The 15,498-nt window shown below is 44.1% G+C and overlaps 1 protein-coding gene across 3 annotated transcripts in view; it reads right to left on the bottom strand.

Annotated features, from left to right (window-relative positions):
• The window catches only part of TM9SF4 (transmembrane 9 superfamily member 4), a 55,893-nt gene extending 50,199 nt beyond the window's left edge, over positions 1-5,694 (bottom strand). Inside the window, exon 1 of one of the 3 annotated variants that reach the window (XM_054466919.2) lies at positions 5,438-5,694. In XM_054466919.2, coding sequence (XP_054322894.1) covers positions 5,438-5,452 — 15 coding nt within the window. In that variant the 5' untranslated portion in view covers positions 5,453-5,694. The remainder of the gene's footprint in view (positions 1-5,437) is intronic. The other 2 variants (XM_054466922.2, XM_063659123.1) reach the window with 2 other exon arrangements.
• Positions 5,695-15,498: the final 9,804 nt, after the last annotated feature.

Raw genomic sequence — 15,498 nt, 5'->3', positions numbered from 1 at the left:
TTAACCAAGGCCCGATGTCAGCACCTCAGCTCCAAGGACACAGTAGCTCCTGCAGAACATGAGCCAGGTGGGGAAACCTGGGTGATCAGACAGACAATACAACCAACACAACAGCTTGGAAAGATCACAGCAACCATCATCATAGAAAAAACAAAATAAGTCTGATTTCACAGGCATATTAGCAAAACTCACCTTAAAGTATTCCAAACTACAAAATTTTCAACTCGGAATTTGGAAATCATCAAGTACAAACCTTAATTTCACACATGACATATGTGGAAAACAGACTAATGAAGCCAAAGTAATTTGCCCCAGGCCACACAATGCATCAGTGGCAGCGCTGGGCCACACAATGCACCAGTGGCAGCGCTGGAACCAAGCCCAGGCTGCTGGCTCCTGCTCCAGCGGTTCAGTCAGCTCATGTCCTCCTGTACATGGGGTCCAGAAGAGACAGCAACTTCCCGCACACAAGACTGATGGCACAGTTCAGGCCTCCGGCCTTCTGTTCCAGGACTCTATCATCCAACCTGATTAGCACCATATTCCACCATTAAAAACAGTTTTTGCTGGGCACAGTGACTCACACCTGTAATCCCCGCACTTTGGGAGGTCAAGACGGGAGGATTGCTTGAGGCCAGGAGTTCAAGGCTAGCCTGGGCAACACAGCAAGACCCCGTCTCTAAGAAAAATATAATTAAAAAATTAGGTGGATGTGATGCGTGCCTGTAGTCCCAGCTACTCAGGAGGCTAAGGTGAGATGATCGCCTGAGCCCGGGAGGTGGAGGCTGCAGTGAACTATGATCGTGCCACTGCGCTCCAGCCTGGATGACAGAGTGAGACCCTGTCTCAAATAATAATAACAAACAAACAAAACCAGTTTCTGTGCCTTTGACTGGGGCTGGAGGGACTACTGGCATTGGCTCCATTAGCACAAAGGAATCTTGATGTCATTCATTCCATTCCTGTTTCTGGACTGGATCAAACCCAAGTAACCTCAAAACAGTGTGAACTGATGCAGGAATACACTTCTATACACCTATGGAAACTGAACGTATGTTCACACAAGAACTTACACCTGAATGTTCACAGCGGCATTATACCTAACAACCAAAAAGTGAAAACAATCCCAATATCCATCAACTGATGAGTGATAAACAAGCGGTGGTACATCCATACAAGGGAAGATTCAGCCATAAAAAGGGATGTGGCACTACTGATACATGATACAACATGAACAAACTTTGAAAACATTATGCTAAGAAGCCAGACACAAAATATCACATATTATATAATTATCTTTGTACGAAATGTCCAGAATAGGCAAATCTATAGGGACAGAAGGTAAATTAGTAGTTGCCTAGGGCTGTGGGGAGGGAAGAGTAGGGAGTGACTCTCTTTTTGGGGTGATGAAATGTTCCGAATTACACAATGGTGATAACCATCACATGTAGTGTATGCACAACCTAGAAGAACACTAAAACCCACTAAATTATATACTTTAAAGGGGCGAATTTTATGGCATATGAATTACATCCATAAAGAAGATTATAATAAAAACCAAAACAATATGAACAATGACGTGAGAGAAGTAGAGTTTTATTCTCCAAACTGAAGTTTCTAGACTCCTGACGCATCTAGAAATGTACTCAGTGGACATTTCCCAAGTTTCAGTGAAATAATATTCCCAAGAACCGTTTTCCATAAAGAGTGAGACATGAGCCTGCATCTCAATTCAGACCTAGCTAGATCAACACTGTATCCTGTAACTTTACAGAGTAGTCTAAATCTAAGGATGGAAGAAGACAGGAAAATCAAAGAGAACTTCAGTTTACACCAGCTATCTTCTATGGAGGGAGAAGTCTTGCCCTGCAGGTTCAGGAAACACTCTGTATACTAACATTGTTCTGGGAGCTGGTGGCACAACCCTTGGGGAAGAAGAGCCATTCACCAAGAAAAGAGAGAAAGGGAAAAGCTCACATGCCACTGCACTTGCACCCACAACCCTAACTTTCAAAACAAAGGACAAACTAAAAACCCAGCTGTTCCCACGGCCACTGAATCCACTAGTTCAGTTCCTCCTTGGCTGTATGACTCACCTCAGAGACCCATACTCTCCAAAGTAGATCTACCGCACCCCCTCGCCCCAATGGTTATGAAATGAGGGTGTGTATGAGGGTGTGGGGACTATTCTGACTTCCGTGTAATGAAGTGCTGACACAGACCAAACTCAAGCCCGTGACTCCACTTTGCCCCTTCCTCACATACCCCTGTAATAAATTTGCTTCCACACCTTTTCACTATTGCACCAGATATGAAGCTTCTCCATATGCACCCTTTAAACTGGCCTCTGCGGGTCACTGCATACGTTACATACTCAGTTTCTTTAAATCAGTTACCTGTTTTCAGTACAATACTCCCAGGTGGCACAACAAACACTAAATCACCGTACTTTGAGGGTTTTGTTGGTGGTGATGTCTTTTGTTTTGTTTTGTTTTTTTGAGATAGGGTCTCACTCTGTCGCCCAGGCTGGAGCGCAGTGACACAATCTTGGCTCACTGTAGCCTCCGCCTCCAGAGTTCAAGCGATTCTCGTGGCTCAGCCTCCCGAGTAGCTGGGATTATAGGTGCATGCCACCACACCCTGCTAATTTTTGTATTTTTAGAAGACAGGGTTTCACCATGTTGGCCAGGCTGATGTTGAACTCCTGGCCTCAAGTGATTTGCCTGCTTCAGCCTCCCAAAATTCTGAGATTACAGGCATGAGCCACTGCTCCCGGCCTGTTGTTGTTTCTTAAGACAGGGTCTCGCTCTGTTGCCAAAGCTGGAGTGCAGTGCTGTGATCAGGGCTCACTGAGGTTCAAGTGATCCTCCCACCTCAGCCCCCCAAGTAGCTGGTACTACAGGTGCATACCACCAAACCCAGCTAATTTTTTCTTTTTGTATTTTTGTTGTAGAGATAGGGTTTGCCATGTTGTCCAAGCTGGTCTCAAACTCCTGAGCTCAAGCGATCTCCCAGCTTTGGTCTCCCAGAGTACTGGGATTACAGGTGTGAGTCACCATGCTGGGCAAAAATCACTGTCCCTTCCACTGTGCTTAGACTAAAATCCAAACTCCTTTCCACAGCCTCTGTGCCAACCGAGAACAAGCTGGCTCCCTTCTAGTACTGTCCTGAAGGGGATGGGAAGGGGAAGCAGCCTAATACAACACTCTATTTCAAAACGCAATCCACAGACAACAAAATGTAGACCGCAGTCCATCCCATTTCCAGGCATGCTTCTCAAAACAGTTGCTCTTGCTTCCCTCCAGTTTCATCCTGTATCATTCTCTCCTACCCCAACCCTCATCATGCTTCGGCCCCTCCAGCCTTCTGTGTGTTCCTCAAAAACACCAAGCTCCCTTCCACATCGGCCCCTTACACTTGCCATTTCCTTTGCTTGGAACATTCTTTGCAAGGCTGGTTCCTTGTTAATTACGTTTTAACTCAAGTCACCTGAGAAGACTTCTTTCTGCCCACTCAATCCAAAGTAGTTGTGTCACCCAGTCATCCCTAATCACTATCACTTCATTTTGCTGTCCTCACAGCATCTACTGGTGCCATTATTTTGTTCACATATTTATTCGTTCACTGCCTGTCTCCTCAAACCAGAAAGGCTCCACAAGTGTAGGGACCTTGACCCTCTAATTCACAACTACACCCCTAGTTCCTGGAACAGAATTGGTACTCAAATATTTGTTGACTAAATAGATGTGTACCACATATATGTATTGCTAGCTTATAACCTCTTAAAAATCTCTGAACAAGGCAGGGATTTCCCAGTGCAGTGCCGTAAATACTTTACTCAATGTTTTCCTTATAGCAAGAGAGGGTGTGATTTCCTTTTAAGTTCTTACACTATCTCTGTTCTGAATGTAGTACCAGAATATATATACATATATATAGGTTTCAACATACTACTTTGAGGATTTGCCCCACTCGTGGTTCAGCCTGAAGTCTGAAACCACAGAAACCAGGTAAGGCCATGAAATCATTTTACCTGACCTCTGAAGTTCTAAATAAGGAATCCCTCATTAAACAAAAGATAAGTTCTCAGTCAGCTAAGAGAAGGAGGGAAAATTGCTACCAATCAATAATATATCCCTGTTTGGAGAAAACCAACACCAAATTATTTAAGCCAGAATCTTCCTTTGCTAAAGTCAAATGTCATTTCCTTTTCTCTGAGTCTTCCTTGTCATTCACTCCCAGGATGAAATTATCTGCTGAGGAGGCAGTATGCAGGAAGATCCAGGAAATCATTCTGGGCTAAGTGACTTCAATTTTAGTTCTGGTTTCTTGACAAGCAGAATTTGAACTAAACTTTTGGAAAAAGGGCCAGTCCTTCAAAGATTTACTTCCAAGGTTCTGCACCAGGATCCCGCAAGCTCTGACCCAACTTCCAAGCATGGCTATTTTACCTCCACCCTCATCCACACACAGACTTCATCCCAACATATAGCTTCATAATAAAGAGCCTTCATCCCTAACGAGCTGTGTGGCCATGTTGGGGAATGGGAAGAGCAGTGAGGTGGGGCTATTAGTGTTTTTCAAAACGTAGTTCACAGACCACCTCCACTATATAATCACTAGAGTGCTTATAAAAGGGCAGATTCCTGGGCATCACCTAGCCCTATGGAATTAGAATCTTTGGGAGTGGGGCTGCTCAGGAAACCGCATTTTTAGCATGCCTCCCGCTACACACCCCGAGATTCTTATGCACAGTAAAGTTTGAGAACCAACAGGGTGAAAGGTCCCTAAGAGAGGGGCAGGGAGTTGACTGAGAGAAGACAGGCGGGGCAGGGAAGCGTCTAGGGATGAAAGATGGGGGTGGGGTAGGTGAAGGCAAGCTCTGGGGTAGCGGCAGTCAAGGGGGTGCGCGATGGGGACAGCTATGAGTGTAAGTGAGGACAGGGCTCTGAAAAGGATCTGAGGCAGCGCTTGGGCTGGGAGGGTGGTCAGAGGAGAGGTCACATCTGCGGACTGGTTAGGATGGTGGGGAGGCGGAGAGAGCAGGGTCTGGACGCGACGGGGAGGAGCAAGAATGAGAATAACGCGGGGGGGGGGTCTTCAGAGGGGTCAGGACTGGGAGGTGAAAAATGGAAAATGGGGCTCACAGTGGGCGGAGACCAAAAGTAGAATGGGAACCGGCGAAGGCAGCAGCCGAGGTCTCCCTCCGAAACGGCGCCTCCCCCAAAACTCGGGGCCTTGACAAGCCTGAGTGCAGGGGCACGGCCGGGGAGGTGGATTTCAGGGAAGACAAGCCCAGTCAGAGATAGCCCTCAGGCCTGAGTCAGGGGTCCCGGAGGTGGCTCAGGGCCAGGCATGGGGTGCTGGAAGATCCTGGGATACCCCGGAGGGCCCCGCTCCAGCTCCCGCTCCCGCTCCCGGAGTCCCCTTCACTCACCATCGCCGTCGCCATCTTGGATCCACGTGTCGCCGTAATGACGTCAGCGGAAGTGGTGCTTCCTGGTTACGGAGTTTAACTCCGCAAGGTGGTCGTCTGGCTTCAACCGCTCCTGTAGTGGCGGTCAGCAGAGGGGAAAAGGAGTCTTAGCTCCTGCTCGACAGTCTGGTCTGGGAAAGTAAGGTCGCTGGTTAGGTGAAGAGAGAGAACGGTGTAACTATGGAAGCCATATTAGCTCCTGGCAGAAACTGAGCCTCACCTATCCCCGCTGCATTGTGGGTAATGGGGGTGTGTGAAAGTGCGCGCGTGCGCTCAGCGCCATCTTTACTACTGGCAGGAAGACCCATTGCCAGGGTTACCTGAGACCTTGATTTGAGGTAAAGGGTGGGCACTCGGACTCCGAGAGCAGTACGACTCCAAGAATAATTTGTAATTATATATTTAAGTATTTGTTTGACTATCCTATATCCTCTTTAGTAGACTGTAATTCCCATGACGGTAGACCCTGTTTTTTTGTTTGTTTGTTTTTTACCTTGCTCTTCCTCATTCCCATCTGTAAAATGGGAAGGGGGTTCATCATAGGCTTGTGATGAGGATTCAGTGACACAATATTACATAGGATGTATTCAATAAATAATTGTCAGTATATGTTTATGTATACTCCTTTGGGCTTGTGGTAGGTGCCCAATACATTATTTTTTAAATGAACGAGTGAAAACCAGCATATTCAGGGGAGGGAGATATCTCTGAATGTGGACGTCATGCACTAGCTTAGTGTGTGACTCCAGACAAGTCACGCAATCTTCCTAAACCCCAGTTTCCAAATCTGTAAAAAAGAGACTCAAAGAATCATGGTATTAAGGTTAGGAAAGAACTCAAAGTTCATTTGGCCCATGTATATCACTTTAAACTGAATACAGTAACAGTGCTATCTTAGACTGTTTTAAAAAAGCTATTAAAAGAATAATAATGGTTAATAATAATCATCAGCACTTGCTGAGCATTTTGTGTGCCGCAGCACTTAGCATTGTGCTAACAGTTCATTAGACTCTTTTTATCTAATTCTAGGGGGCAAGGGACAGTTGAACTCTGATCCCCACCTATGGGCACCACTGTGGTGGATTTTCTGCAAAGATAGCTGCCATCTAGTTCTGTCCGTCCTTGCATGGTGAGCATACGGTTTCTCTCCTCAAGAGATAGACTGTTTTACCTCCTGTTGAATCTGGCTGGTCATGTCGGTTGCTTTGACCAATAGGATGTGCTACAAGTGATTCTGCCAGTACTGAGCCTAGGCCTTAAGAGGATTGAAAACGTCTGATTCTACCTTCTTGGTTATAAAGAAGTGTAGCTACTCTGCTGGACAGGCACCTGGAGAGAGAGGGAGGCCCAGCCAACTCCTCAAGACATTCTAGAAACTACAGCTAAGCACTATAATATGTAGTTGAAGTCATCTTGGACATTCCAACCCCCACTGAGCTACTAGCTGAATGCAGCTACATGAATAACCTCATGAACACCATGTGGACCAAAAGAACTGCCCAGCTAAGCCCAGCTGTTTTAGAGTGGGGTGGTTTATTATAGATCATTTCAGTAATAGATCATTGAAACACACACCCATTAACTCTTGTGACCTGCACAACCATCCTGAAGATTGGCAGACTGGCTATTAACCCCAAGGAGGAGGAAGCTTGAGAGACTGGGGGAATTTGCTGTAGTCTCATAGGTTCCAGACTTGGAACCAGTTTTCCTAGAGCTTCGATCCTGAGTGTTTCCCACCATTTCTAGCTGCCTGAAGAAAGATAACTGATAAGGAGCAAAGCTCCATAAATAGTCTATTATTTTTTAGTATTTCCATTTTTTTACTTCTCATGCTTTGTATTTTTCCCTAAAGGCCTTTCGTATCCTAATCTCTTTTGGTGACATAAGCCAGAATCCTAGAACTAGACTGCCTGGGTTCAGAACCCATCTCTACCACTCATTAGCTCCATAACATGGGCAAGTTTCTCTCTTTTTTCTGAAAAAAAATTTTTTTTTGAGATGGAGTCTCACTCTGTTGCCCAGGCTGGAGTGCAGTGGTGCAATCTCAGCTCACTGCAACCTCTGACTCCCGGATTCAAACAATTATCTTGCCTCAGCCTCCTGAGTAGCTGGGATTACAGGTGCATGTCACCAAGCCCGGCTGAGTTTTTATATTTTTAGTAGAGATGGGGTTTCGCCATGTTGGCCAGGTTGGTCTAGAACTCCTGACCTCAAGTGATCTGCCTGCCTCAGCCTCCCAAAGGGCTGGGATTACAGATGTGAGCCACTGAACCCGGCCTAAATTTTTTTCATTGTTGTAAAATATGCATAACAAAATATTGAGTATTTTAATCATTTTTAAGTGCACAATTCAATGACATCAACTGCATTCACAATATTGTCAATCATTACCATCATTTGTCTCCAGAACGTTTTCATCATCCCTAAAAATGAATATCCACATGCAAAAGAATGAAATTGAACCTTTATCTCACACTATATACAAAAATCAATTCAAAATGAATTAAAGACTTATAGGGCCAGAAACTGTAAAGCTACTAGACGAAGACATAGGGAAAACTTGACATTGGCTTGGGCAATGATTTTTTGGATATGACACCAAAAGCACAGGACACAAAAGCAAAAATAGACAGGTGGGATTGCATCAAACTAAAAAGCTCTGCACAGCAAAAGAAACAACAGAGTAAAAAGGCGACCGCCAGAGCTGAAGAAAATATTTACCAATCAAAAATGATCTGATAAGGGGTTAATATCCAAAATATATAAGGAGCTTAAACAACTCAATAGCAAAAAATCCCAAATAACCTGGTTTAAAAATGGGCAAGAGATCTAAGCAGAAATTTCTCAGGAGACAGACAAATGGCCAGCAGGTAAATGGAAAGGTGCTCAACATCCTTAATCATCAGGGAAATGTAAATCGAAACCACAATGAGCAATAATTTCACACCTCTTAGAACAGTTATTATCAAAATGACACATAGTAAGTATTGGCAAGGATGTGGAGAAAAGGTAACTCTTGCATAAATTGGTATGGTCACTGTGGAAAACAGTATGAATGTTCATCAAAATTAAAATTAAAAATGGAACTACCATATAATGCAGCAATCCCACTTCTGAGTATATATCCAAAAGGGAATGAAATCAATGTCTGCACCCCCGTATTTATTGCAGCATTATTGATAATAGCCAAGATATGGAAACACTGCAGCTGTAAACTATAATCTATGTTTAATATAAGTATATAACTATATATGTATAAATATAAAAAATATATGATATTATATAACATATAATATATAACATACAATATTATATATAACATATGTATGATATATAACATATATGATATATATAACATATATAATATATATAACATATAATATATATAACATATATATTATATATATAACATATATATAATATATATGACATATATATAATATTATATATGACATATATAATATTATATATATATATGTTATGGAGGAAAAGTTCCACAAAAGCAAAAGTGCCCATGAAAGTCATCATGCAGCTCTGGTTGGTAGCTTGAAATTCGCCGTGGTGGGAATGTTTACACCACAAAAATCAGGAAGTGCTACCAATTGGGGCTTGAATTTTTGTTTTGCTAGCAAAATTTTTTTCTGTAAATGTCCACATTAATAAATATTTTGGGCTTTGCCAACCGTATGGTTGTGTTACAACTGCTCAACTCTGCCATCTTAGTGCAAAAGCAGCCACAAATGTTACATAAATAATAGACATGGCTGTGTTCCAATAAAGCATAGTTTGCCATGGTTTGCCAAACCCTGGTATAACTTGAAGTGATGGAGAAAAATGTTAATATTGCAGATTAAATTTAACGGTGTGCAGTGTCTATAGCTGTTACACTGTGACTAGCACAAAAATGTGACTTTATTTGAAACTCCCTGTTCAGCAAAGAATTTGCTCATATCATTGACTAGGTCAAGTTCTGATATATGTCTTCTTTATTTCACTTTCATCTTATTCCTGAATATAACCAAAACTATCAACCCACATTCATGTTGGCACTATACTGGGAAAGGGTATTTGTCAAGCAAGTTACCATTGTGGGCAACTGAAGCTTAATCCCGTGGAGAAGCTCTGGGAGATGATGCAAACTACACACCTTAGAGTTACCCTACCCAGGGGCAAGGGAGCAAGGCTGTTTATACACCAACTCCCAAAAGTCATTAGCTGAGTACTGTTCCCAGAGGGTGTTAATTCCTTGGCACTTTCAGCCTTCTAGGAATGCTGGCAGCTGAGGCTTTTTGCAGTTTTAGGGAAAAAGTCCTCAGAAACAGTGACTCAGGATAATGGCCCCCGAAAAGTCCAGCCCACTCTAAGAGATACGAGTGGGGCACTGGCACTGCATGCTGCACCCTCAGAGGTGATAGTCTAGAGGAAGATTGTCCAGGCCAATATGGTGGTTGTGCCCTAAAATGTCCCCAGGGATCCAGGTTTCATCCAGCTTTGCCATCTTTAGAGTTCATTCATCTTCTTCCGGGTCCAAGATGGCAGCTACAGCTCCAGCCTTCACATGTACATTCTAGGCAGCAAGATGGGGGAAGAGATAAAAAATAATGGACACTGCATGGAACTGCAGGTAAAACAAAAACAAAAACAAAAACCCATACACACACACACACACACACACTCTCTCTCTCTCTCTCTCTCTATATATATATATATATCACACACCACCACAACTGGCTAATATATCTATACATATATCTTTATCTACCTAATTATCTATCTATCTATCTATCTATCTATCTATCTATCTATCTATCTATCTATCTATCTATAAGGGGCAAAGATCCTATACCAGTTGTCTTTTAAGAAAGGTTCCTGGGCCAGGCTTGGCAGCTCACGTCTGTAATCCCAGCACTTTGGGGGACCGAGGTGGGAGGATCGCTTGAGCCCAGGAGTTTGAGACGAGCCTGGCAAACTGTCTCTAAAAAAAATTTTAAAAATTAGCTAAGCATCCACCTGTGATCCCAGCTACTCAGGAGGTTGAGGCAGAAGAATCCACTGGAGCCTGGGAGGTCGAGGCTACACTGAGCCACAATCACACCACTGCACTCCAGCCTGGGCAACAGAGTGAGACCCTGTCACGAACAAATGCGAAAAACAAAAGGTCCCTGGAAGCTGCTACACCATACTTTCCACCTACAACCCATTGATCAGAACATAATCACATAGCCACACTTTGCTGCCAGGGGGAGGTAGAAGTGTAGCCTTCATTCTGGGTGGTCATGTGTTCCTGGTAAAAATTCCATTTCTCCAGAAGAAGGAGGAGCTCTCATGAGATCTAGGGGGAAAAAAAGAAGAAGAAGGGGGAGCATGGATATGGGAACAACTAGCAGTCATTGCCAACCCCTAAAATGGAAAGGATGGGCGGGCTATGGTGGCTCATGCCTGTAATCCCAGTAATTTGGGAGGCTGAGGCGGGTGGATCACCTGAGGTCAGGAGTTCGAGACCAGCCTGGCCAACGTGGCGAAACCCCATCTCTACCGAAAACACAAAAATTATCTGGGCATGGTGACAGGCACCTGTAATCCCAGCTACTCAGGAAGCTGAGGCAGGAGAATCGCTTGAACCCAGGAGGCGGAGGTTGCAGTGAGCCGAGATCACGCCATTGCACTCCAGCCTGGGGGACAAGAGAGAAACTCCATCTCAAAAAAAAAAAAAAAAAAAAAAGGGATGCAAATAGAGTGCAAATTAATATAGTCTTATGGTCAGAATATACTGTGATGGGGACAGAGACATGATCAAATCAAGAGCCCAATTAGGGGACTAAGGAAGTAGTTTTCTTCCAGATTATAGGGGGAAAATGAAACAAATGCCTTACATATAGTTAAACTCAAAGCCACAACTAGTGGCTAGACTGAAACAGGTCATTAGTGCCTTAGAAAGGAGCATGTTAGGCCAGGCGCGGTGGCTCACGCCTGTAATCCCAGCACATTGGGAGGCCGAGACGGGCGGATCACGAGGTCAGGAGATGGAGACCATCCTGGCTAACACGGTGAAACCCTGTCTCTACTAAAAATACAAAAAAAAAAAAAAATTAGCCGGGTGTGGTGATGGGCACCTGTAGTCCCAGCTACTCGGGAGGCTGAGGCAGGAGAATGGCGTGAACCCAGGAGGCGGAGATTGCAGCGAGCTGAGATCACACCACTGCACTCCAGCCTGGGCAACAGAGTGAGACTTCCTCTCAAAAAAAAAAAAAGAAAGGAGCATGTTATCCTTGCCTTCTTTTATCACCTTCCAGGGAAAGACTGCAGACAGAATTAGTGGCACAAAATTCATCCCCATGTTTTTGTTTGTTTGTTTAATTAATAGACCTTTATATTCCCCCCCGCCCCCCCCAGAGACAGAGTCTCACTCTGTTGCCTAGGCTGGAGTGCAGTGGCATGATCATAGCACACTACAGTCTGCAACTCCTGGGCTGAAGTGATCCTCCCACTTCAACCTCCCAAAATGCTGCGATTACAGGCATGAGCCACTGTCCTCAGCCGACAAAATTTTAAAAGCAGTTTTAGGTATACAGAAAAATGATTAGAAAGCACAGAGTTCTCATAAGCCCCTTCAACTTGCCTCCAATTTCCTCTATTATTAACATCTTGTGTTAGCAAGGTACATTTGTTACAATCAATGATCTGACATTAATACATTATTAAAGTCCACACTGTACATATGGGATCATTTTTCATGTTGTAATTCTATGAATTTGGGCAGATGTATAGTGATATGTATATGCCATCACAGTTTCGTACAGAATAGTTTCAATGCCTAAAAATCCTGTGTTCCACCTATTCATCTCTCTCTCCCTCCCACTGCCAGACCCCTGGCAACCACTAACTTTGTTACTGCCTCCATAGTTTTGCTTTTCCAGAATGTCATATAGTTGGAATCATACAGTATGAAATCTTTTCAGATTGGATTCTTTCTTAGCAATATATACTTAAGCTTCCTGCATGTCTTTTCATGGCTGGATAGCACTTTTTAAAAGGTTTATTTATTTATTTATTATTTGAGATGGAGTTTTGCTTTTTGTTGCCCAGGCTGGAGTGCAGTGGCATGATCTTGGCTCACAGCAACCTCCGCCTTCAAGGTTCAAGGGATTCTCCTGTCTCAGTCTCCCGAGTAGCTGGGATTACAGGCGTCCACCATCACGCCAGGCTAATTTTTGTGTTTTTAGTAGAGACGGGGTTTCACCATGTTGGCCAGGCTGGTCTCGAATTGTTGACCTCAGGTGATCCACCTGCTTCGGCTTCCCGAAGTGCTGGGATTACAGGCGTGAGCCACCACTCCCGGCCTATTTATTTATTTTTGAATTTTCTTTTTGAGACAGAGTTTCACTCTGTCTCCCAGGCTGGAGGGCAGTGATGCAATCTCAGCTCACTGCAACCTCTGCCTCCCAGGTTCAAGAGATTTTTTGCCTCAGCCTCCCCAGTAGCTGGGACTACAGGTGTTTGCCACCAAGCCTGGCTAATCTTTTTGTATTTTTAGTAGAGACAGGGTTTCGCCATGATGGCCAGGCTGTTATCAAACTCCTGGCCTCAAGCGAGCCACCCATCTTAGCCTCCAAAAGTGCTGGGATTATAAGCGTGAGCCACTGTGCCCCGCTATTTATTTATTTTGAGACAGGGTCTCATTCTATCACCCAGACTGGAGTGCAGTGGCACAATCACGGCTCACTGCAGCCTAGACCTCCTGGGTAGGTCTCCTACCTCAGCCTCCTGAGTAGCTAGGACTTCAAGCACCTGGCACCATGCCCGGCCAATTTTTGTATTTTTTGTAGAGACGGGGTTTCACCATCTTGCCCAGGCTGGCCTCAAACTCTTGGGCTCAAGTGATCCACCTGCCTTGGCCTCCCAGAGTGTTGGGATTACAGACGTGAACCACCATGCCTGGCCAAAATTATTTATTTATTTATTTATTTTTTGAGACAGGGTCTCGCTCTCTTGCCCAGGCTCGAGTGCAGTGGTACAATCACGGCTCACTGCAACCTCAATCTCCTGGGCTCAAGTGTTCCTCCTGCCTCAGCCTCCTGTGTAGCTGGGACCACAGTTGCATGCCACCACAACCAGCTAAATTCTTAACTCTTTGTAGATATGGTTGTGGGGGGGGGTCCCACTTGTTGCCCAAGCTGGTCTCAAACTTCTGGGCTCAAACAATCCTCCCACCTTAGCCTCCCAAAGTGCTGGGATTATAGGTGTAAGCCACTGCACCTGCACCTGGTCAGCTCTTTTTTCTTAGTGGTGAATAATATCCCATTATGTGAATATACCACAAGTTGTTTATACATTCACCTATTGAAGGACATCTTGATTGTTTCCAAGTTTTGGCATTTATGAATAAAGCTGCTGTAAATATCCATGTGCCATTTTTGTGAGTGTGTATAGATGTAAGTTTTCAACTCATATGGGAGCACAATTGCTGGATTGTGTGGTAGGTTATGCTTGGTTTGGTAATAAACTGCCAGATACCTTCCAAAGTGGCTGTACCATTGTGCATTCCCACCAGCAATGAATGAGAGTTCCTGTTGCTCCACATCTTCCTCAGCATCTGGTGTCATCAGTGTTTTGAATCTTAGCTATTTTAGCAGATATGGTTTTTTTTAATTGTTGGGTTTAAAGAGTTCTTTATGTATTGTGGATACCAGTCCTTCATCAGAGATATCTTTTGCAAATATTTTCTACAAGCTTGGGAATCACATTTTTCTTTTCTTTTCTTTTTTCTTTTTCTTTTCTTTTTTCTTTTTCTTTTTTTTTTTTAAGACAGAGGTTTGCTCTTGTCACCCAGACTGGAGTGCAATGGTGTGATCTTGGCTCATTGCAACCTCTGCCTCCTGGGTTCAAGCGATTCTTAGCCTTCCGAGTAGCTGGGATTACAGGTACCCGCCACCACGCCTGGCTAATTTTTGTATTTTTAGTTGAGACAGGGTTTTACCATGTTAGCCAGGCTGGTCTCGAATTCCTGACCTCCGGTGATTCACCCACCTCTACCTCCAAAAGTTCTGGGATTGCAGGCGTGAGCCACCACGCTTGGCCATGTTTCTATTGTCTTAATAGTGTCTTTGGCAGAGCAGAGTTTTTGATTTTAAAGAGGTACAATTTATCTTTTTTTTTTCTTTTGTGGATCGTGCTTTTGGTGTTGTATCTATTCCCATGTTTTTACCTGTCTTTTCGGTGACCAGAGAGACAAATCAGTGTTGGTTTGGGTGGTATAAATTGAAAGAGTAGGAAGCAGAAATTGATCTCTTAACCTTGTCCATAAGCAATAGGCTCCAACTCCTGAGATCGTGCCTCAGTCGCTGTGGCTGTCATACTTCTATGTAACAAAACAACCCCAGAACACAAAAGCATCTATTTCTCTCTCACATGTCCACAGGTCAGATGGAGCTCAGTTGATCTAGGCTGGGCTCAGGCCTGCAGGTTGGTCTAGGTCTGCTCCATCTGTCACTCATCTTCCTCGGACCATGTTCTTTTCAGGGCTAAAGACTGGAAGGCAAGCCCAGCCCCACAAGCACGTTTCAAGCCTCTGATTGCATCACATCTGCTAACATCCCATTGGCTAAAGCAAGTCTCATGGTCAAGCTCAACACTGATGGAGCAGGGAAGTGTACTCCTCCCACTGGATTAGTATCACAAATCATAAGGGAAAATTTCCATCAGAAGACCCTGGGCTCTGCTTTCATGTACCCAAGCCATACCCCAAATTAGAAAGCAAGAAAGAAATTACCAACTAGGTAAATTGAAACACTACTAGCTTTATTTTCCACTGTTCTTATATTCAGTGCCTAAGGTTAGAGCCCCACCCTACTCAGAGGTACAGAATCAAGTTAGTATAGGATTCCATGGGACCCTGGGGGGTGATGTGATGTACAACCTTCAGGGGATGCAATAATATAGAAAGGTGGTGTTTCCTTTTCACCCATTGTCCACTTCTTTTGTCTTTCTCTCTATGATAAAAACTAGCTGCCAGGAACTTTCAG

This window comes from Pongo pygmaeus, chromosome 21 (assembly GCF_028885625.2).
Source record: "Pongo pygmaeus isolate AG05252 chromosome 21, NHGRI_mPonPyg2-v2.0_pri, whole genome shotgun sequence".
Taxonomy (NCBI): domain Eukaryota; kingdom Metazoa; phylum Chordata; class Mammalia; order Primates; family Hominidae; genus Pongo; species Pongo pygmaeus.
This window is presented reverse-complemented; position numbering and strand designations above follow the sequence as displayed.